Genomic DNA, 24118 nt, shown 5'->3' with positions numbered 1-24118 from the left:
TTGAACACATGCCTGTAAGATGCCATTTTTGTCGTCATATACTATAGCAACCCATCTGGCCATGTTGTGGAAATGTGCCTTGCAACATGTACATGGGATCGTCTTCAGGATATATGGAGGCTGCAGAAGCTAGACTCCAACCACAAGCTTCCATCATAGTGCTCTACAATAAAGAGGCTGCCTTGGACTCCTGTTGCTCATGCTAGTCCCGAGCCTTCAGCCACCGAATGAAGCACCCAAGTAAATAACAGAGCAGTAGATGACAAAACTCTTCAACGCTAGTGCATAGATACTCCTCCCATACAAGCATGGATGCTTCTTTGAATGTTCTTCCTGACAGAGGTGCAGCCTACATGCAGTCAAGTGTATTTGCTTTGCATTTAGCACCTGATGAATGCTATGTATATAGACCTAAGTGTTCACCACCCAAGTCTAAACATAGAGCAGTCCTGGCACCACATAAGTGTACTCTAACACATAAGCATGTTTTCAAAGTGTCCTTGGTGTTTCTACTAATCCTAAGGACCAATATATTTGAAAGACCCAGTGATCATACAATTCTAGACCAGTAGTTCTCATATTGGGATGACAGGGTACACTTGGCCTTCTCTTCCCTTATGGGAAGCTTCACATTTTAAAGTATGTATGTCATTTTTTTCTTTTATTGAAAATAGACTTTTTCATATAGTATATCTGATTATAGTTTCCCCTCCTTCAATTCCTTCCAGTTCCTCACCATGCCCCTTTCTATATAGATCCACACCCTTTCTCCAGGCATTTAAGGAATAAAAATAAAATGAAATAAGCAAAGAGGAACAAAATGGAATAGAACAAAGCAATCATACAATCAGAAGAAAAAGAACAAAATAAAAAGCACTAAGAAACAACACATATAGATTCAGAGACACCATGTTTGCACACATAGAAATCCCATAAAACCTCAAAACCAGAAGTCATAATATATATGCAAAGGACCTACACAGTTTAAAAAATGCACTAACTCCCTAACTATTGTTTTCTGACTATAGAAAAATAAAAAATTCTGTAAAATAAAAAATTAAAATGCAGAGAAGAGGAAAAGGATAAGGAGAAGATAGAGGTAATAAAATATTCAGGAAATCAGTCATGGGTAGCCATCTGAACATTTTCAGTGGCTCATTCATTTTTTTTCTATGTATATTTTGTTATATCCATGCTCATATCATATGTGACTTTTGCAGTCTTCTTCCTAGTTCCCCTCCACAAAAAAAAATGAGTTTATGGAAGTAAGCCTCACTTTTGATTGTACATTAAAAGTCCCAAAGAGTCTTTACCCCCTTTATTTTGAATTTTTGAGAGAGGGTCTTACTCTATGCAGCCAAGGCTGAAATTCAAACACATTATGTAGCTCAGGCTGGCTTCAATCTCAAGGTGAGCCCCTTACCTCAGCCTTTTGAGAAAAGGGCTTTAAAGCCTTAAATACCTGGGGTATGTCTCAGAATATCTGAGGGTGGTGATTGGGAATCAGCCTGTCTAAAAACTAAAATCTGAGCTAATTTTTGGCTTATAGAAAGAGTTCCACGTGTCCTTCATCCAGCATCTTCCACTGTTCACATCTGACATCCAGAATGAGACCCAAATACTAGTTAACATTTAGCACACCACAAAGATGTATCATACCAAGCTATAAAAACAATCTGTAAGGCTTTCCCAGTGATCCCAGTGTATGGCCAAGATTGAGAAACACTGTTTTAAATTAGTGGTCTAAATGGAAGCTTCACCAAACAGAAAACCATTTTCTCTGAAATTGAAAACCTCTCTTCAATCTGAAAATCCTAACCATCCTTGGATAGTGTTGTGCTGTGAAAGAAAATGGCCCCCATAGTCTCTTAGGGAGTGGCACTACAAGGAAGGTGGCGTTGCTGGAGTAGGTGTGGCTTTGTTGGAGGAGGGAAGACTTTGGGGTCTCAGATTCTCAAGCCATTCCCAGTGAATCAGCCTCTTCCTGCAGCCTACAAATCAAGATATAGATCTCTCATCTCTTTCTCTAGCATCATGTCTGCCTGCATGCCACCATGCTTCCCATCCACCAAAATGATCATAGCCTAAACTTCTGAAACTGTGAACCAGATCCAATTGTTTTCCTTTATAAAAATTTCCATAGTCGTGATGTCTCCTCATAGTAATAAGACTAAGACAGCTAGCATGGTGATTACATGTTATATGTATATTCCATTTTATTTCCACATATAATTTAATTTGTTTGTTTTTATATCTATTTGTTTATTAATGAGAAGCTCAGCAAATGTGTTACATACCACTGAAGTTTTTCTAATTCTTCTGGTGAGGAAGGACAGGGAGTCCTGAGAGAACAGCAACACTGTTCTAAAGGAGACAAAATGGAGAGGGAAAATGCATGGTAAAGGATAAAGCAAAAGCCAGGGGGTGGTGGTGAATGCCTTTAATCTTAGTACTGGGGAGTCAGAGGCAGGTGTATCTTTGTCAATTCCAGGCCAGAATAGTCTACAGAGATAGTTGCAGGACAGCCAGGGCTACACAGAGAAACCCTGTCTCAAAAAGCAAACAGGATATAGAAAAATAGAAGCCCAGGCTCATATAGTATACAATTATACTCATAGGCTGTGTAAAAAGAGTAATTTTCCAGAATCAATGATAAAATTTATTGACTGTGTATATATTAACAGTTATATATACAATATGTGCTAAAATATTTATTGAGTGACTTTTTTCTGTTTGGTTATGTATCAATCTTTCTTCAGAAACTTCAAAGAGGAATTAAGAAGTAAACATATCCTGGAGGGAATTAGAGTAAGTGAAAAAGGCAAGGTATAGAAAGACAAATATCACATGATCTCAATTACTCGTGGAATCCACAAAAGTCTAACTCATGGAAACAGAATGAAACTGGGGGTTATCAGATGATTTAAAATGAGAAAATTGGATAATTTTACTAAATGCCACTAAATTCAGTTAGACTTCAAGAGACCTATTATGTGACATGGTAACTACATTTACTATACTATATACTTGAAAATTGCTGAGAATACATTTTAAATGTTCTCAACACATAAAGAAAAACTTAAGTATGTGAGTTTATGCATATGCTAAATAGCCCGTCTTAGAAATTCTACAATCTACACAAAAACATCAGTGTACAGATAAATATACATAGCTTACCTGCCAATTAAAAATGAACCAGACAAGGCCTAGCAACAATCCACTGAATATTGTACATAGGGCCCTCCATCTCAATAGTGGTTTTTAAAATCATGTTTTCATATGATATATTGATAGTTTAAAAAAAATAGGAAAAATAACCTTTTCACACATCAAAATTCATTTGAAAAAGAACATAGTCACAGACAGAGGCATCTTACCCATTGGCCAAATCTGTACAGTTTTGAAAGTAACCATTATGGCACACACATTTGCCGTCTCATTCATTTTCATTGTGAATGTACAGTTTAATGTGCTGTAAAGAGAAATGCATACAGTCAGAATGTTAGTATTTATGGATAGTTAGTATATATATTGGAAATCTGCCTACACTTTGTAATTGATTTTGCAAACTCAAGAGTGAGGAAAGAGGTACTTACAGAGTTTACTTTGCAATATTACATTATCCCAGTAACCTTACAAATATCCCTCTTCTAGAGTGTGATGGCTATACTTGGTTGTCAACTACATCTAGAATTAACTAAAATCCAAATAACTGTGAGGAATCTCTTCTTAATAAAATTATTTGAAGTGGGAAGATGCACCTCTAATCTTGATCTTTGATGTGGGAAGATCCACCTTTATTCTGGGCCACACCAGCTGGCAGCCTATGTAAAGGACACTGAAGAAGGAAGCTTGCTGCTCTCTCTTTGCCTGCTTGCTCTCACTCTCACTGTCAGGTCCATTTCTTCATTGAACCTGAGTCTTTGGGATCCAGAGTATACTGAAGACCAGCTTTGAGAACTGAGTAATTACTAAATGTTTGGACCTTCTGTTGGCATGTAGCCACGTGGTTTGTGTGTGTGTGTGGGTGTGGGTGTGGGGGTAATCTATAAATTCTGTGTGTGTGTATTCTATTAATTCTGTTTCTCTAGAGAACCCTGACTAGTAAGTATATAATGGTCTGTACTTCACTTTCAAAACTTTATTATAAGAGACATCAGGTTCACATTCACAGATGCATCAGACCAGAGACCTTCTGTCCACACCTGGCTCCAGGTTTCTTTTGGAGGCATGCAACATTTTGCTATCCCCCCCAAAAAAACTGACTGTTTTGCCTGGTGTCCATAGGCATTTCAAATTTCAGCATAGAAACCTAGTCTAAGTTAAATATTAAGGTCTCTTAACTCCTAAAACTCCCTGAAATTCAATATCTAGGTATCAGATGACTAACCATTTAAGCTATTCTCTCCATTTCTAATGATGTAGGTGGAAAGAAATTAATGCTGAAAGTATTGGAGAGAGAGAGAGAGAGAGAGAGAGAGAGAGAGAGAGAGAGAGAGAGAGAGAGAATGAAGTAGATAGCCATGATATATAGGGATCCAATGTGCAATTTTATGGAAGACTTGCCATATCTGGTATCAGTGAATAGTTGATGAGTGCAAACTGTCATTTTATTAAGGTTCCAAATGTTCAGGTTTCTTGTAGTGATGCTTTATTTCCACAGATGGAGAAAATATATTTGTGTTTTTTTTTTTAAATTCTGAAATTGTTGGCCAATGACTAGGGCCTCTCCTTAATGGCTAGCTCTCTCTTAATTATTAACCCATTTCTATTAATGTAAGTATTTCCACATGGTCTTATCTTACTGGAGAAGATTTATTCTGGAGAAGATATATTTATAAAAAGTAAAATTACTTACTTTTGGGTCTCTGCTGTAGCACACACTATAAAGTAAGTCTGAAATAAATAAACAAAAATATGTACATTACTTAACCAGTTAGAAATGTCAGAAAAGACAAAAGACAGCCCAGGCTAATCACAGAATTTCTGAACCACAAGGACTCCTAGAGATATTGTACACCCCTGTGGAATTCTCAACATAGCAGATTCAGGCCATACAAGCTCTGTTTGGCTGCCCCAGTGTCAAGAGAGGTCACTTGAACACAAGGTAGGTCAATCTCCTGGAGGTTTTATTTGGAGAAACTTTCATTCCTATATAATAACAATCCTACCTCCCCACTGTGCCTAAACATGGCTCCTAGTTCTGAGCTTTGAAACAATGCAACAGGTTCATTTACTTTTTTAGCCTGATAGATTTGGGAGAATTTGAATGGGTGTCTCCAAGAACACAGAACTCCCTTGAATAGTAATAATGGTAAGCCAAGTATAGGGTATTCTATGGTTAGTTACCTCACTTAAGGTCTGCAGAGTTTTGTTGAGCTCTGATCGCCTGTTAATAGAATGAGAGAAATCAACGTGAAGGAGACCATTAGTGATATGAATTTTGAAACAAGGTAGCTTTTTAAGCAATTAGATCGGGTATGTGGAAGATACCACTTATAGTGTTCACTTGGAAGAGACATGGGGCATAATGAGAGATTGCTATGTGGGGAAAATCAATTATTTATAAAACAAGGAAAACTAACCAGATGGGAGATGGATCAGTCTGAGCTAAGAACAAGATATAAATTATGGTTGAGCAATCGTGTTATTCGTTAGGCTACTGCAAACCCCGAGGCATCTTCTTCTGGCAGACAGCCAAAGGAAGAGCTGGCCTGGGGCAAAGATTTCTGAGAAAGGTAAGCCACTCATCCTGGGCCTCTGTTTAATACCTCATCTGCTATCAATGGACACAGCCTTCTCTTTCTAGGACTCCAGCCCTGTTTTTCCCTCCTCCAACTCTCCTTTGGGGATTTCTCTCATCCCTTGCCTCCATCCCTGCTCCTACAATATTTTCATTTCTTTCTACAATTTCTTGTATTCCTTCTCTGACTTTTGAATCACTGCCGGTTCACAACAATATGAACAAATGGTATATAGTGTGTCCCATCTTTTGACATTGTGACATGATGCTTTCATCTACAAAATAAATATAAAAAAACACTCAATTGAATTATCAAAAAAAATCTACTAATGTTTTAAGTATGTTTACAACTTTGTGCGGGGCCTCTTTCTGTATCACTCCGCAGCTGCATGTGGCTTGCTAGCCTTAGGTTGAAAAATCCTGCATGAAGTCTGAATTTGAACTTGCCTAACAATAATGCTGGATAATGAGTTGTATTAAAATTCAAATACCAATTCACATGAAGCTGTTTAATTTCAGATCACCAGAGAAGACAACCTCAGGGGACTGTTAGTCGATGACAGATAACTACGATTAGTTTGCAAAGCAGGCAAGAACCAATTTTCTCTGCATTCTTTGGGCCTCTGTATGTAAGGAGTAGGTTTTTCCTCCCGCTGCTGGTCTTGTCCCACCACTGTGCCAGCCCCAATTAACACACTGAGACTCTGTATTTGATATAATGCTATTGTCCAGGTACTAGTTTCTTATAGGCTAGCTCTGTCTTAATTATTATCCCATTTCTATGTATTTCCACGTGGTCTTTTTTTACTGAGGAATAGGGCAGATATCTCATCTCCCAAGTCTCTCCATCTTGACTGCTCCTTACTACTTCCTCTTTCCCCCTTCTCTCCTAGTCCTGCCTATCTAGCTTTCCTATTGGCCAACAGTGCTTTATTCATTAACCAGATGAGAAACAGATATACAGAATGATATCTCCCATCATCTCCTACTTCTGACACCAGATATTGTAGTTAAATAAGGATCATGATAAGCAAATAGGCCGAATAGCTGTTTATTCAGGGAAAAATAACTTACAACCTAACTAGATTAACATCAGCAGGCTCCACCGGATGCTCTCCTCTCCATGACCCACCAGCAAGAGCGTTCCCCGGCTCCTCCTCAGACCTCCTTCCACAGGTTGCTTCCGCCCCTGGCTCCACCCACCAATGGGCATGGTCAGTGCCACAGAAGGAGACAAATATCCCACTACATCTGTATCTTATTCTTGGTGTCCAAAATCAAATCTTATTCTTGGTATCCAAAAGCAAAAATAGCTCAACTGTATCTTTCCACATGGTGTATATGAAGTTTTAAAGCAAATATTAGATTACTTACTTTAGTTCACTTAGAGACTGAACTCCAGGAAAAGTGCCATTAGCTGTATCCTGATTCTGTTGATGGTGAGAAAACATTAAGAAAACAACAAGTACTATCTCTAAACACATTCTCTGACAAAAATTACTCCCTAAAGAAAGAATCCTAACTCCATAAATTACTGATGAATAAATTGAATTTACATAGATAATGAGGGTACCCAAGAGTGCATAAATATTGGCTGAGCTAGTTTGGCTTTATTTATTTTTAAAGTCAGAGTCAAGTTCTTTCTTCTGTTCAAGGGTTGCTCCCAAACAGTGCTATTAAAGTTCTCCTTATGACAGGTTTCAGAGTTAAGGCACATCAACGTGGAAAGGGAAATTTGACAGGGCCATTACTATATTTCTAAGCACCCAGACCAGGGCCTGTATTATAGTAGACATTTAGGAAATTGTTAGGAATTTCTAAAGTAATTTGATACTTTTAACTGGTAATAGGACTGCACAATATTACCATTCTTATTCAGCAAGCAAACCTAGTAAACACTAAAATACAAGTATTAGAAAAAATATGATTATTATGAGTTTAAACCCTTAGCACAAGGCTACAAAGTCAAGGAGAAAGAATTTACTTCAATGTGTTCATAAATCAAATATATCAAGTATCAGCAATAATCTGAATCTTTGTTAGATCTTTAAACATATTGGAATGTTCTTTGGAAATTTGCAGTTAAAGAAAATCATGAAAGCCTACCTGGGTAACATTGTGGTCGTCATCATTTTGAAACACTATCTCACCTCTATAAAACACTAAAAATAAATTTTCAGAAAGAAATTTGAGATTTGTGTCCTTATAGTTTGATGATTAATACAACATATTACAAGGTCATTAAATTATTTTATAAACAGTTTAATCACAATCTTTGAGTCCTACTCTTCTATCAATGGTTAGTCATTGCTTGTCAATAGAATTTTCAGAAGATGGGAATTTCACATAGGCATTCACTAAGACAGAATGTCACCTGCTGTCCTAAATGTTTTCATTTCTACTTGAGGAAACTTTTTTATTTTAGGACAATTGGGGACTATGGTTCCAATGTGACTTTGCAAAGAGCATCTTTGAGAGTTGGAGTGACAGTGACATTGATGAGTGAGAGTAAATGTGTTCCTTGGCAGCTAGGCAGTCTTACAGAAGTTGGTTCTTCACCAGTTTTTAAATTTTCTTTTTGAGAATGTCCTACATTTACATCATTTCCTTCCTCCCTCCAACTCCCCCCAAATCCACACATGATCTTAAATTCATGGTCTCTTATTCTTTAATTATTATTGTTTTACACACACACACACACACACACACACACACACACACTTAGAAATGTAATCTGCTGAATTCATTTAACAAAATTTTATTATGATATACAAATTTCAAATGACATAGCCCATAGTTATTTAAAACAAAGATACTTCAAATCTGTATAAAATTATGCACTTTTAAAAAAATCAAGCTTTTAAAACTTTGTTTAGATTTTCTCTTGTGTATGTGTATGTGTTTGTGAGAGAAAGAGAATTTATCACCCTCATATTCTTGTTGAGTGCATATATTCACAGCATAAGTGTTCTGGTTGCATGGAACAACCAAAAAGCTACCATCTTTTGACCTTTAGCCTAATTCTTCCTGGCCAGATAGCTCCCAGCTTATTCATAGGTCCTTAATGGACCTAGAATGGAAACCTGCAAGAGGCAGACCTTTCTAGTTTTTGGCAGGGTACCATGAGGTTTCTGGTGCCAGAAGAGTTGATTCCCTGATGAGGTGGTTTTCACCAGTCACTAGGACAAATGGTCAATTCAGTCACTTAATTGGGGAAAACATTACTCCAACCATATTTCTGGCATCTGTTATTCAAGAAGACCATTTATAACTACATGTTTGATTTTTGGTTATCAAATATGATTTATATACAAAATGAACTAGAAATTAGTTACAGCCCCAAACATATGTGATTCCTCCAAATAATGGCATTATAAGGATATAGTAAAGAGAATGGTGAGAACAAAGAGTGAGGAAAATGAAAAAAAGGAAGAGAAAGTTATATAAATGTGTAAAAATAAAATGTATTCAATATTTGTGTGTGTGTGTGTGTGTGTGTGTGTGTCTGTGTGTGTGTTGGTTGTAGGGACTGAACCCACAGCCTTGTACATTTTAGGCAAATGTACACTGAGCCACACCTTTGGCCCATTTAAAGAAATCTAAACAAGCTAACAGTTCCCTCTTATAGTGTCCCTGGAATGTATTAACAGGAAGTTCATATGAGCAAATCTCGCACTTGTACAGTAAGAAGTCTTTGTAAAATACTAATTTTTTTATTTTATTTTTAATCGTGTGTATATGTATGTGAGTTTGTAAACACGAATGTAGTGCCCTTGGAGATGAGAAGAGGGTGTAGGATTCCTGTGGAACTGGAGTTTACAAGTGCTTGTGAGCTGCCCATAGGTGCTAGGAACCAAACTTCAGTCCTATGCAAGAGTAATATGCTCTCTTAATTTCTGGGACATCTCTTCATTCATGAAGTATTTAAATAGGAGATTTTCTTGTTTTCTAATCTATCCAATTGTATTTTTACTTGAAATATTACCACAAATAAGACAAAATAAAAAGGTAAAAAATCCTCTAGTGATTATTACTGAAATTGACAGCAAGGCTTTATATCATAAAATACATTAGCTTCCTTTTCTCTCTATCCGCGATCTCCAATCCAGTTCTGATCTGCCACAGCATATTTTTGGTTTTTCACATTTCCTTTCATTGGTTTTAATAAGGAAGAAAACCCAGAGAGCTAAATCAATGGGAGAAAAGAAGTTGTTTCATACCTCTGGCCCATGGCAGCAGGAAAAAAATATTCCTATTTCAAAAATAGCATGTTCTCAAGAGATTTCCACCTCAATTTAAAAAACACAGTGGACAGACTTAGAGATGGCAAAACATTACAGACACTACTGGAATAAGCATTTAATTAAACATCCAAAGGCTCCACTTTCTAAAAGTCTGGCTTGTTTTACTTTTAGCAAAGGATAATACCCTGTTTTTGAGTCATAGGACTTAAAGTCCTATGAAAAAGCTTGATGGATTTACATATAAAAAGTGACTTTCACCAATAAATTATAATTTTATTATTAACTACATTCATGAATTAATTCTAAGATTACTAGAACTAGTATGGATTTAAAGCTAAAGTGAAAATAGCGTCCCATGCTTCATAGTAAGGATGTTTATCTATCTTCTCTGACTAGAGTATGGAAAGATTATTTCAGCCAGGTCTAAAATTTGCTTTTGTTTTTATTAGAAGCTTGTAGTTACCTGATTATTATTATTTTTTTAAAAGGACAGATTAGAAAGACACATGCAGACACAACAGGGGAATAACAAACCATTTCTATGAACCAAACTTATCTGGTAATGTGTTAATGCTCACTAGAACTAACCTGAGTCATTGCAAATAGATGACAAATTGCAGATATTTTTCTGGGATTTGACTCCTGAAAGAAAAAAAGAAAGAAAGAAACCTAGGTGGTTAAGCATGCTAATAACTGTGCTCATACACTGCATTGTCAAGAAAAATTGCAAATGAAGACATCAAATGTAGACCAAAAGTATTAAAAAAATTGATCAGAATTGGCTGGATAAATTACACCAAGAATAATGGAATGCATTTTTACTTAATTGAACAGCTACGGGATGTGACTCTACTACTCTTTGGCATACCACTGTCTGAACTTCAATCCTTCTCTGAAATTTCTTTGTTCCCTCTCTAATTAATCCTTCTCCTGTCCAATATAAGTAGAGAATCATGGAAACAAATCATATATGGAGAATTTAAGTGGGCTAGTCCCACATAATAGGCCTTCCTTCTCTTCTAAGTAAGGAAAATCCTAGAAGACTTTAATGTTGGTCTTAGCTCATATACAGTACTCAACAAATGCACATTAGAAATAATAGTAACGTTACAATTTCACTTCATGAACAAAGGTTACAAAATTCAAAGTATATTTGCTGAGTACTTACTGTATTTTGTGGGTCTTGAGAGGTCACACATACAGACCCTGCCCTCAAGGAGCTTACACTCTGGTGGGTGATACCAATCAGGAAATAAAAGGGTTGCATGATGGCGCTTACAATTTACTGGATGATTCTAGCCAGGAAATAAAAAGGTTGAGTAATGGGCAGGACATCAGGCCACACAAACGCACAGAGGAGGAAGTGATGAATGGGAGATTAAATGACTATGTTTAAAACAAAAACAAAAACAAAACAAAACAAAAAACCTTATGCAGATCCACTTGAGAGACACTTTCTCCTTTGTGAAATATGTGCATCTTTTTGTTTTATTTGAAAAGGGATCATAGTTCCTTTCAATAATTGTATCTTTCTGTTGACATGTAAGAAATCCATACAAAATGGGAGGGTGTGTAAAGCAAATGCTGTTGAGGTACTAAGAATACTAGTAAAGGAACAAAGATAATTCAAAAGATTATTGTGCTAAGCAATGTTTTGTCTCTTTGTCTTCTTTGATCAGAATTATAAATCCATGACAAAAGCTTATTTCCACTGGACATTATGAGTTTGTTCCTGTGAGAAATTAGTATGGATGCAAATGAAAATTGTAATTTGACTTTGTGCCCGTGATATGTTGATTATCAGAGTGATTTATTTGGTGTATGAATGTCATGCTTCAGCTAAAATCAGATTCTGTGAATAATCTGAATTTCACACTGTGCAAAATATTACAAAGTGTATAGATGGGAGTAGCCTTTAGACCACTGAACTCTTGCTAAGCTTGTAATTCTCCTCCAAATTTTACCTGCACCTCCATTTCTGCTCTTTTGGCACTCCTTTTGCTGCTCTTCCACAATGAGAAATTTCTTTACCATTTCTAGGACTGTTATCTATATTTCCCACCCCTCCCCCAATACATGACCACAAATAATTCTTTAAATCATGACTGAGAAAAATTTTGTCTGAGAGTGGACAGATAATAAATATTTTAGGTTTTGTGAGATAGGTAGTTTCTGGGGGCAACTACTCAATTGCATGCAGCAGAAAATAATTTAAACATATAGGCAGGGCAGTCTTCCAATAAAGTGCTATTTGTAGAAAGGCAGTAAACCAGATTTTCCTATTGAAATCAATAAAAAAGCCTTTGTTAAACATGTCTTGTGTGCCTGGGCTTGCACTAGACACTGAAAAGTACATCACTTCTTCATTTAAAAAAAAGGTTCAATTGTTTAGTTCTTTTGTTTATTACATCCTGTGGATAATCTCATTACCACTAGCCCCTCTGTTGCCTTTGTATCTTAATAATGTTAGAAATATCTGTGGGTCTGGGGTGTAGTTTCGGTAGTAGAGTGCACACTTAGCATGTGGCAGGACCTGCATTCTATCCTCAGCACCTAAACAAAGAAACAAGCATACTCATAGAATCCTTGACTGTATCTGCATGCACGTTCATGTCAGTTAACTGTTCGCTTACCCTGTCTTACCCTTAGACGAAAAGATTCTTGAATGTAGACACTGGTATCCGATCACTATTACACAGACCAAAACATCTAGTACAATTTTCAGTACCCAGTGAATATACATCTATTCATTAAGAACAGATTTTATTTTTAAAAAGTACAAAAAATACAAAGAAATCACAAACACCAACCATTTCTTTAGTTTTTACTTTAGTCATAAAAAGAAAGTCTTGATATTTATAATAAGTCATACCTGATGCATTGAAGGTTTTTACTATAGTGATTTTAGTTTTTTCTGCAAAGAAGCAATTTAAATATTAGAGCAGAATTTTTGCTTTTCTTAAAAAAAAAAAAAAAAAAAACAAACCATTTGCCATGAGTATCATTTTTTTAGTGACGTGTTAAGAAAAGCACATTGTTGACATCTGGGAGATCCCATCAGTCATCTCAACAGCAGAATGAATGGAACTCTCAATCAGAGAACATGTAGCATTGGCCTAGGGTGGGTCTGAGAGTTGGAGTCTCATGTTTACCCAGTTAGATCATACCCATTACACATGCCCTTACTTGTGTAATTCTACTTCAGTTTCCAGGCACTACTACTAGGCCAACAAATGTGAACTTATAATGTAGGTAGGTAGAACTAGGTTAGAAACAGGGCCTTCAGATGACAGGCTGTAAAGAACACAAGTGGCTCAGAATGAAAGTCAGTGTAAGTATATACCAAATCAAGAACATTACTACTATAGTGTAAATCAAGAATCCTTATTTCTTCTTTAGGGGTAATACAATACTATCCTCACCATACTGGCAGATAAAACTGCTCTCAGGAAAGACAAGACCATTCAACAACTGTTGCACAATATAAACTCATAGTAGAACCAGAACTGCTCAAGTTAGGGACTCACAGACAAACAATGTGCTCTGAAGTGTCAAGCCTTAAGATTATCTTTCCAAAGACGTTTGGAGACAAAGTCTGTAATCCATACTCCAGATGATGGAGAATCAGGTTCAGAAACACTTGTGTAAGGAGGATTGCCAACTACAAGAAGATGCATTCAGGGCACAAATCTGCAGAGAAATTCTATCTCCTAGAGAAGATAGGCAAATGATGATGGAAAGACTAAGTTCAGAGCTTGGAGACATTCTGAAGAATAATGATATTATAGGGACAGTTTCATGAACTTTTGTATGTTTGTTACTGATTGAGTTCACTTCAGTGTGTGATTCATGGTAATTAGAGAGGTGATTATCACTTTGCACTGTCATTAATAATCCTTTATATGTTTTTGTTTGCCTTATTGTTTTTCTTTCCATAGCAAGTGAAGCACAACTGTGAAACAAACTTGTACTTTTGTAGCTAAATCCATAAAAATATTCAACTTCACTAATAATCGAGAATGAAAAAAACTAAAGACTCAAGAAATATATGTACACACACACACATATTATAATGTAGTCTCAGCAAAGGTACAGTGGCATGGCTATTCTCATCCACTGCTGACAGAATGTTTCAGGGTACAATTTTTCTAGAAGGAAGGGCCTTAAAATATTCCTACTGCTGATCCATTATGTTAAATCCATGGAATGTATCCTATAGAAATTAGGGATGAATGCAAAGATGTTGGCATCACAATTCTCATTGCAACAACTTCTTTTAAAAGTACAAACAACTTTCATGTTTAACATAGCACACAATGGAATATCAAGTTATTAGTAGCAAGAGACAATGGAAAGTACTTGTAATTTAATATTAATTTAAAAGAGAAATATAAAATCTGTATAAATTATAATTATTCTGTAAAAGCTATATACATAGTGTATATATATACACATATGTATATATATAATTGCACATGAAATGTATGAATATATATATATATAAATATATAAACAAAACTGAAGAGGTACCAAATTACAAACAATAATTGTCTTATTAAAGTAACTCTTTCCTTCTTTATATTTCCCTATGCTCTCCTTATGAGCTAATGCATTTTGTTATGATATTCAAAAATAACAAATGTTATTTTTAAGTAGAGTGATATGGTCATGGTAGGAAGTTTAGGAATGTGGTGACAACAGAATGATAGTCAAAGAACACTCATTCAAAGGTTGAACACCTAGGGAAATAAGCAAAGGAACAACAGAAACTTGTTTCTTTACTAATCCATCAGACCCCATGTACAAAGAACTCAAGAAGCCACAGAAGACAAGCTACAAAATTTGGAAATAATTTGAAATTACCTGTTTTGTTTAAAGTTGACAACACTTCTGAAGCAGCATCTAAAATAATAACAAACAGCATAATTACTGGTATGTTGACAAATGTGATTCTTCACAGATTCCTTAAACACTTCAATTTCCCTGAAATCTAGAAGTTAGAATTTTGCAAAATCTAACTGGTACTAGCCAATGTACCACCACCATACCCATTCTGTTTTTCATTCCCAAGATGAATTTGAGTCCACATCCATTCTTTGATAATGTATTTTCTGAATTCTTGTTATGTGTATAACACATAGCAACACTCCAGTATTTGTTAGACTTAACTATACCCACTTATGTTATTCAATATTTTTGTCCCATTGCAGAAAAGGGGATGGAAAGATTGTAAGAGCAAGAGGTCAAGGAGGACAAGAGTGAAACAGTATTTTCTGGACATGACAGGATTCCTGCACACATGAACTCACAACAGCTGTGGTTACCTGCACATGTTAACATTCTAACATGGAATGAGAAGGGGCTCATGAGATCCTGCTACCCATAACTGAGGAGCTATGGACAGCTGATGCTTTTGGGGGGAGAGAGAGTCAACTTTCTTTAAGGGTTGACCACCCTTCAGTGGATGGCTCCATAGTCAAGAGAATATGGGCAGCACAAATTGGAGTTGATGGGTTATTAAAAATTTTTAAAAGAGGGTTGTGTAGGGATGTGAAGGTGGACCTGGAGGGAGTTAGTGAGGAGAGTGGATGGTAACCAGGATCAGAATACATTGTATGGAATTCCTCCAAAATTCATAAAAATGTTACAAAAGAAAAAAATTGTCCTTTCCTCATGTTAATGAGAAATCCCTCATGAATGTGAAATTTACAACATGAATAACTTCAATAGCCCTGGGGATGCTTAGTCGCTTTTTAACCAGTGGCACATTCTTACATAGAAAGTCAAGTAATGCTAGTTTAAGTTTAGTGTTCTTAAGCAACTTTTAGAAAAATTTCATTTTGATTCCAATTGATATAAAATCCAGTTAAAATGGACTCTACTGATATTTATTTAAATGAAAATAATTCTAGAATTTATTATTAGAGATGAATTTTTAGGAAAAATGGTATGATGCAGGCACAGTGGCACATGCCTGCAATCTTAACAATCGGAAGGCCAAGGCCAAAGGATTATTTGTGAGTTTCAGGCCAGCCTTGGATACAAAGAGAAAACTCATCTCAAAACACAAATAAGCAAACAACTAAATAAACACAATGCACTATCATGGTTAAAACATAACCATATATATTCCACACATTATACACCACAATAAAAACCACTGCTGCCAAAGTTAAACTGAAGATAATCTTTTCACTAAACAAAGTAATTACACACAAATATGACAACTGCTGGCTCTTCGCATTGGGCAAATTATAAATTTAATCAGTTTCAATCAGCATAAGATACATTTATGATTATTTGTCTCTTAACCACCATACACAGGGTAGAATTTTATTTTAACCAAGAGATTCTTGGAAGTGTTGAAGTTTGATCAAAATAAGATAGAAAACTCTTCCCCCTCAGAAGGGAGAGAACAGAATGTCCTGCTCCACCTACCTCCCTGGGATAGAGTGAGGTTCTTTGTCCTTTTTGCTAACATGATGGGAAGCCAGGGTTTTTCCCCCATTTCATGCTATTTAAAAATTGATAAAAATCACCCATAAAGAGACTGTCTTTGAACACTCTGTCCTCCTTTTTCAAGCTGAATCATACTGAAGTTACTGGATATGCCTCCCACAGTTTAGTCTGTCATGTCAAGTTTGCGGGCATTGTGGTAGAGAACAAACGGAATGGAGTATTTAAAGTGTGATCAATGTTTCTAGTATTTTCTAGAGTAGTTAGAACGGTAGAGGGATTATGTTTTTCCTTCCATGATCACGGACATTTTATCAATTAAGCAAAATGATTACTCTCACATGTTGGCAGGTTTTAAGTTTTGGAGTGTTGGATTATATGTGATTCCTTAGTGCATCAAGATATAATTTAGAGATAGAAATCCTCATCACCACTCATTGTGCTTCTACCTGTATGAAGGGTTATCAATTTCTACTTGTTTCAGAAGCATTCTTACCATTGAGACTTGTGGTTTCTACCTCTTTATTTTTCCCAAGGAGAAGAAGACAAAGGTATAATTAAAACAAAAACTTAACAAATTGGACTACATCTAGGCTTAAAGATTTTCAAAATCTTGCCTGGTGTACCATTGGAGTAGGGGACAAGACTGACAAGAGATGATTCAGCTGCAGAGAGAAGAAAAAGTAAGTTAATACTTTGAAACGATTATATTTCTTTTGAGCCAAGGTCTCAATGGCTTACTAACTATTCATGAAATTTAAAGAAGTAATAAATCTTCAGATACAATTATAAAAAGCAGAAAAAGTACTATGAGACTCAAAAACATGGAGTCTGCTGCACATTTAGCATACCGTGACAATAAGTTAGGAACCATATAAGAATAAAATAAATGATAGTTGCATGATTTTTTCCAGTCAAGAGAGTTCTAGAAAACATTTAAAATAACTTGTTGAGCTATAGTTATGGATACATTGTCATGTTGACTACATTCTATTTTAATAATGTCTGACAACTGCCAGGTCTTCCCATGGTAAAAAAATATATTCAATATTGCAGTACCTAGTCCATTTCTTGGTAAGCCATTTTAAAATATGGATGCCATTAAGGCAATAAAGAAAGCTATAAATTTCTTGTGGTATGACTCCATTTATGCTAGGAAGTCAATCTGCTACACACATTTCACATGTTTAAATATTTAAGAGATTCAATGGTTTGATTTCTACCTAAACATGGAGAGACTCACAAATACTTCACAACTAAAATAAGTCCTACAGTAGAGACCTTGATTTTCAGTTGGTATGGACAAAATCTGGGTGTGTCAAAGCACTTGGCTGGCTTTTTTCAGACTGCTCATGGGTTAGCTAAAAATGCACACACCCTGTCTGTCCCATATTATTGCTTTCATATTTTGTTACTTACTATATTTATTCTTTTAAACAATTGCCAATATCTTTTTTGAGGAATAAGACTGATCCTAGGTAATTAAAGTCAAAGGGTGCTTAAGGGGCAGAACAAAATAATTGGCCAGAGTCAGTAATTAATGAATGACTATTAATTATTTTGGATGTCGACAAATGGTGACACAATTCAAAGAAGAGGCATGTTGACATAGCTGTCTTCCTAGACACTACACTGGGTCTTACTATTTGGCTTGTGCATCCCTAACCCCAGGGCACCCAGAGCCCAAGTTATGACTAGAACTCCCAAAACACTATTCTGGATTCTATACAAACAGAGTTTTGCAGACTTTGTTATGATTGTGTTTTCAAAAAGCTATTCTACTAGAACAGTTGTTCTCAACCTTCCTAACTGTGACTCTTTAATACAGTTCTTCATGTTGTGGTGATCCCCCAACAATAAAATCATTTTCATTGCTATTTCATAACTGTAATTTTGCTACTGTTATGAATCACAATATGATTATTGGTGTTTTCCATGGTCCTAGGTGACCCCTGTGAAAGAGTCATTCAACTCCTAAAGGGTCTTGACCCCAGGTTGAGAGCTGCTGTACTAGAAGAAAAATATACCACCATGCTGAACCTAGAAACTCAACTACTAGGGAGCAAACTGACAAGGACAAAAGAGCTTGGTTTGCTGGCTTAAGTTTCAAGGTTTGATTCTTTACCCCATAACATAATAACCTATGCCAATAATAGTCATTTATTTACACTGCAGTAAGAACATGGGTTTTTTTTTTTAAATATCATCTTTAAATATCCCACGAAGCAGATACTATTGTTTCCAACTTACAGAGAAAGAAACTGAGCCACAGAAAGGTTAAGGAACTTGCCCCAAATCTGAGCTGGTGGTGGAGGCGAGAGGGTGATGGTTTACTTAATTCAAACCCAAGAGACAGATTGCACAGAAAGGTTAAGGAACTTGCCCCAAATCTGAGCTGGTGGTGGAGGCGAGAGAGTGATGGTTTACTTAATTCAAACCCAAGAGACAGACTGGTTTCAGAAAATGTGTTAACATGATCAAGTCTCCCCTGCTGAGCCTGCTTCCACATCTATAGCATGAACATAAAGTTTCCTATACTGCAAGCCTGAGAGGAATGAAATGTATGAAGACTTCCAGGCACAATAGTGCATGCATGAGAGATGGCTGCATTTATTATTTTTAGACATTTGAAGGAATAACAACACGTCATTTTCACAGTCCTAAGGATGGGATACCAACTGACTCACAACCCTTCTAGGACACATGGTGTATCAGAAAGAGGACAGGTACTACACAAAGAAGCCATGTGCTACCTCTGTGTGATACGGGGCAAGAAATTGTGAGGTCTTAGATAAGTTATTCAGTAGCCCTGGGCTGGGTTCTCTCACCATAAGATACTAGGATGCTAGTTCCAGCTGTTAGTCTCACATTAGAGTACAGTTGTCAGTTTCTGAAGGTTTGAGTTATATACATTCCTCTTTAGTTTATTTGCCTTCCCATTGTCATGTGAGCTAAGTTCGTAGAAGCCTCTGGAAGGTACTGAAGGAGTTTATGTAAGAGAACAGCTCCCCCTGAAAATACAATAAGTCTTGGTATGTTTAAGTTTTTGATGCTGTTCAGACTTGTGAGTTAGAATATTGAACACAGCTAAAGCATTTAAGCAGCTACCCAGTGAAGTTCATAGTCCCTAGAGACTTATTCCCCAGCTTTGCTAGGCAATATGGAAGGATCGATATGCCTGTTTGCTCTTGGTCTTGTAGGTGTGTGTTTAATGACAATTTAACCATGCTTCTTAAAGTAAAACAGTTGTGCTTGATCGGACCATACATCACACAGCACAGAGAACTTGTGAGTGACACTCTCCTGAGATTCCCCAAAGTCATAAGATAACTCTTACCAGATGGTGAGAGCAAACTGGAATTACCGCCATTTTCTGTCAAGGAAAAAGGTGATTTAGTATTAGTTTGGTTTGTTCACATATTTGTGGGAGACTAACATTTTTTAATGCCGATGAACGTAAACTGAGCTGCAAATGACTACCAAAAGAGGGCAGCATGTTATTTTACTATTACTTTCCACACCTGTTTTTTTTTCAATTCTGTACAAACAGCTTTCTAGTGAAATAATCTTGTGTGTGTGTGTGTGTGTGTGTGTGTGTGTGTGTTTATGCAAAAGCTGGAGTGTCTTCCTCCATCTCACTCAACTTTATATTTATTTATTTGTTTGTCTACCTCTGTCTGCCTGCCTTTATGACTGTCTGTCCATCTGTCTGTATGTCTATTTATCTATTTAGAGACAGGGCCCTTCACTGAATCTGAAACTTATTGTTTGTGCTAGGCTCACTAGTCAGTGAGCTCCTGGTATATACCTGTCTCTGTTCGCCAACACTGGGTTATAGGCACATGCAACCATGCTGGATTTTTACATGGGTTCTGGGGATTTGAACACAAATCCTCTTGCTTTCATGGCAAGCATTCTTACACAATAAGCCACCTTCCCATGTTCTCAATTTTTAACTCTTTGTAGTGCTCTATATACAGTGTTGTTTAATGTATAAATGTATAATGCACACTTCAAACTATGGAGATAGCTAAGATTTAAACTGTTGTTTAATGATAATTGAATATGTAGAAAAAGTGCATATCTACACAAGTTAAATTTTATTAACTATTCTTATTTTTTTAACACTAACTTTTTTTTTCTATTATGAGTTGAACTAGATCATTCACCATGGGTGTATAAACTACAAAAGTTGCCAATTCATTTGTTTTGGAAAAATGCTTGGATCCCTTAAAAAGAAAAGCGGTTCTATTTTTTCCCCCGTGGCTAATAGCACTTGCTGTTCTACAGGACCTAGAGTCCGTTCCCAGCGCCCACATAAAAATCCAGCATGTTCATATGTGCCTGTAACCAGTGCTGGAGGCAGAAACAGACAGATAGATCCTGGAAGCTCACTGGCCAGCCAGCCTGGCACAAACAGTGAGCTTCAGCCTAGCCCAGACAGTGAGGCTAAGGAGGTGTCGGGTACCCTGAAACTAGAATTGAAAATTGATTATGAGCAAACATGTGGATTCTAGGAATGAAACCTAGGTCTTTTGGATGAGTAGCCAGTTCTTTCCACTGCTGAGCTATCTCTCCAGCCCTAAAGCTAGACGTTTAAAATTTGCTATTCTTTCTTTTTTCTTTTGGCATAGTTTTCCCTTTGGATATCGACTTACTTTTTCTATGTCTCAGGACTCTCAGTATGATGTTTTATTGTTCCACATCACCCTTCATGGTCCAATATAGCCACCTCTCCACATGTCTTACAGGCCTTGTTTTTCTGAGTACTATTCTGGATATCTCTGAGGGTTTGCCCCCATTCACTTCCCACTTACAATAAAGATGCGGTTGTCTTTTCCAATGAGTCATATATTTGAACTCTATGCTACTCTTAGGAGACAAACTATTTCCATTGTTAAAAAGTTTCATGAACAAACAAAAGGAAAAAAGTAAGTATTTTTCAGATTTTTTTCTTTTGGAAACCTACAAAGCAAATCTTAAATTGTTACTAATTTATTGAAATCTTGATTTAAACCCATAAGCAAAATTATTGGTTTGTGTCCATAAAATTTACTTAATATGACAAGACAGAATAGGGATGTTCTCATATGCTATCATCCTATCACTTAAAAACACACATTTGATTGGGTTTATCCAGGCAATCTATGATAATCTCCACATCTCATGATCTTTAATGCTAATTACAGCTGTAATGTTTTTTCCACAATATACAATTTAACCCTGTCTTTTAAAACTGTAAGTTTTAGATGATGACATTTTTATGGCGATTCTCTAAGTATTCTTTGGCTACAGAAGCTAATGGAGATGGCTGACTCCTCTTTATGTCTTAAAATATTTACTGACTACATCGTGCACTTGGAATTCGGGCATGTTCTTAAACATTTCTACTGTGTCTTAAGCCAGATAAGCCAGATAATTGAGGTGCTGAAGCAATAGCTCAGGGATTAAGAGTATTTGTTGCTCTTGCAGAAGACCTGGGTTCAATTTCCAGCACCTATATGATGGTTAATAAACATATGTAACTACAGTTCTAGAGGATTCAATAGTAGTGTTCCTATTGTCCGTGGGCAACAAGTATACATGTGGTGCACATACATACATATAAGCAAAACCCTCATTCATAAAATAAAAATGGATAAATCTTTTTAAAAAGGTTTTTTTTTTTTACTCATAGTTTTGGGGTCTAGGAAGTACAAAATTTGAGAGGCTACATCTGGTGAGGGTCCTTCTGCTATGTCATACATAGAAAAAAGCCAAGTGGGCTCACAAGACAAAAAGAGTGATAATTCCTGTGAGAATGACAATGATACATTCAAGAGGGCAGGGCCTTCATGACTTAATCACCTTTCAAATGCCCCACCTCTCAACAATATCACAAAGGCAAGTAAATGTCAACATGAGTTTTAGGGAGGGTGTATTCTAACCATAGCATACTGCTATTTCTTGTTTTCCCAACTAGATGCTAAGCATTTTGATGCTTTATCTATTATTCTCCAAAAGTTCATGCCAGTGTCATGGATCTTGTAACTATCCAAAAAAAAATCTTTATCTTAACTGATAAAATGATTAAGAAATCTCTATCACAGAAAAGCACTTGCCTACAAGGGCCTGGGTGTGATTTTTTTTAGCACCAAAATACTTAACATGTCTACATACATAACTGAAAAAGAAATCTCTATCAGCCAGGAATCAAATCATGAAATTATGACAGGTAAAGTGGAGAAAATTAACTCAGAGAAACAGTGCAAAGGTAGAGGGCTGGAACAATTTTCTAGGACTAAAGGAAGAGATATGAAGCAGAAGCTGAGACCATGGAGGGATAAGGAGGCGCCCAATGAGAAGGGAATCATGGAGGAGACAAATCCATTATTAGAGATAAGGGTAAGTCAGTCAGAGGACACACGGACACACACACACACACACACACACACACACACACACACTCTTTTCCTCTTGCACTCCCGTTTCTTTTTTATTACCACACATTGGCTAAACTTAGATGGAAGCCAATTGATAAGGGGTTATTCTCTGTGTTGTGAAGCACAACACAGGGGAAGGAGGCAGAATGGACCTGAGAATGAGGGAAAGTGATCTAGGCAGAGATCTTGAAAATACTTCTTGGATGACTATTACTCAGAATGTCATATATGGAGTAGTAGTTATGCTTGACAGTCATAGCAGAGAGATCATGTAATGGATCTTGCAAATATGTGCTGAACTGTCCATCCAAATTCATACCAAAACAATGTTAAAAGACCACAATTATGAACCCCCATTGTCTAGAGTGATAACTTCAATAATGTTCTCACAATTGACTTCATCTTTAATTAATGTCCTGTCTCTGTTCTCTGATAGCACTTTCCAAATAAACAACCTGCACCCAAGTCATAGAAGGCCATATCTGAGTGCTGCTGAAGTGTCCATGTTCCTCTCTGCTGTTTGACAGTGGGGTATGCATTGCATTTTCTAATGTGAGATGGTTGTTTTAAAATTGTGGCAATGCAATGAATCTTCCAACACACTGCCCCTTAAGCTGGATGGAAACAAGACTTTCTCTTCCAGAAGTGACTCTATAAAAGATACAGCGAGGCCCCCTTGTATGAATACTGTTTACCCAACTGAAACTCCTCCAGATTGAATTACTATTCCATAGAGAGATGATTAAAAACAAGCCACCACGCCTAAGTGCTATTATATGGGAACCCTAAACAAAACAATATTTTTGTTATTCTATTGACTTTTCAGAACTTGGATTAACAACCACTCTCCAAGAGACCTTCTTTCCAGATTTTACTATACAAACAAAAAGATTTAATAAAGGCATTTCTAATTTGGCACATCTGAAGCTTGTTTACTTGATCTGTGACTGTCTCACATCACACTGCTCAATAAGTACTCTTACATAACATATTTATTAAAAGATTAATAATGACATCATTGAAGAAAACTTTAGCTCTTAGCTGATGGAACTTCCGAGGAGAAAACAGCATTCTAGGTGGGCTTTCACCATGATGGGAAGAAGGTGAAATGTGTTATTGATCCTCCAGGGACCAACTTGCTCTTCTCCAGCTTCACATACACCTAGCTCATCCCCTTAGTCCTTTACCTTCTAGAACAGAGAAGACATGAGGCATCAGCCATTCTGTAGCTCATGCATGCTGACAATTACCAC

General features: G+C 36.5%; 1 protein-coding gene across 1 annotated transcript in view; it reads right to left on the bottom strand.

Annotated features, from left to right (window-relative positions):
* The window catches only part of Adgrg2 (adhesion G protein-coupled receptor G2), a 69797-nt gene that overhangs the window by 21092 nt on the left and 24587 nt on the right, over positions 1-24118 (bottom strand). Inside the window, exons 3-13 of the mRNA XM_051178893.1 lie at positions 19781-19816; positions 17061-17108; positions 14851-14889; positions 12860-12901; positions 10576-10629; positions 7850-7905; positions 7118-7173; positions 5350-5389; positions 4859-4896; positions 3378-3472; positions 2298-2364 (exon numbers count right to left, since the gene is read on the bottom strand). Of these exons, the coding sequence (XP_051034850.1) occupies positions 2298-2364; positions 3378-3472; positions 4859-4896; positions 5350-5389; positions 7118-7173; positions 7850-7905; positions 10576-10629; positions 12860-12901; positions 14851-14889; positions 17061-17108; positions 19781-19816 (571 nt within the window). The remainder of the gene's footprint in view (positions 1-2297; positions 2365-3377; positions 3473-4858; positions 4897-5349; positions 5390-7117; positions 7174-7849; positions 7906-10575; positions 10630-12859; positions 12902-14850; positions 14890-17060; positions 17109-19780; positions 19817-24118) is intronic.

This window comes from Phodopus roborovskii, unplaced genomic scaffold, assembly GCF_943737965.1.
Source record: "Phodopus roborovskii unplaced genomic scaffold, PHOROB, whole genome shotgun sequence".
NCBI classification, from domain to species: domain Eukaryota; kingdom Metazoa; phylum Chordata; class Mammalia; order Rodentia; family Cricetidae; genus Phodopus; species Phodopus roborovskii.
Note: the sequence above shows the minus strand (reverse complement) of the source record. Positions and strands in the feature narration are given on the sequence as shown.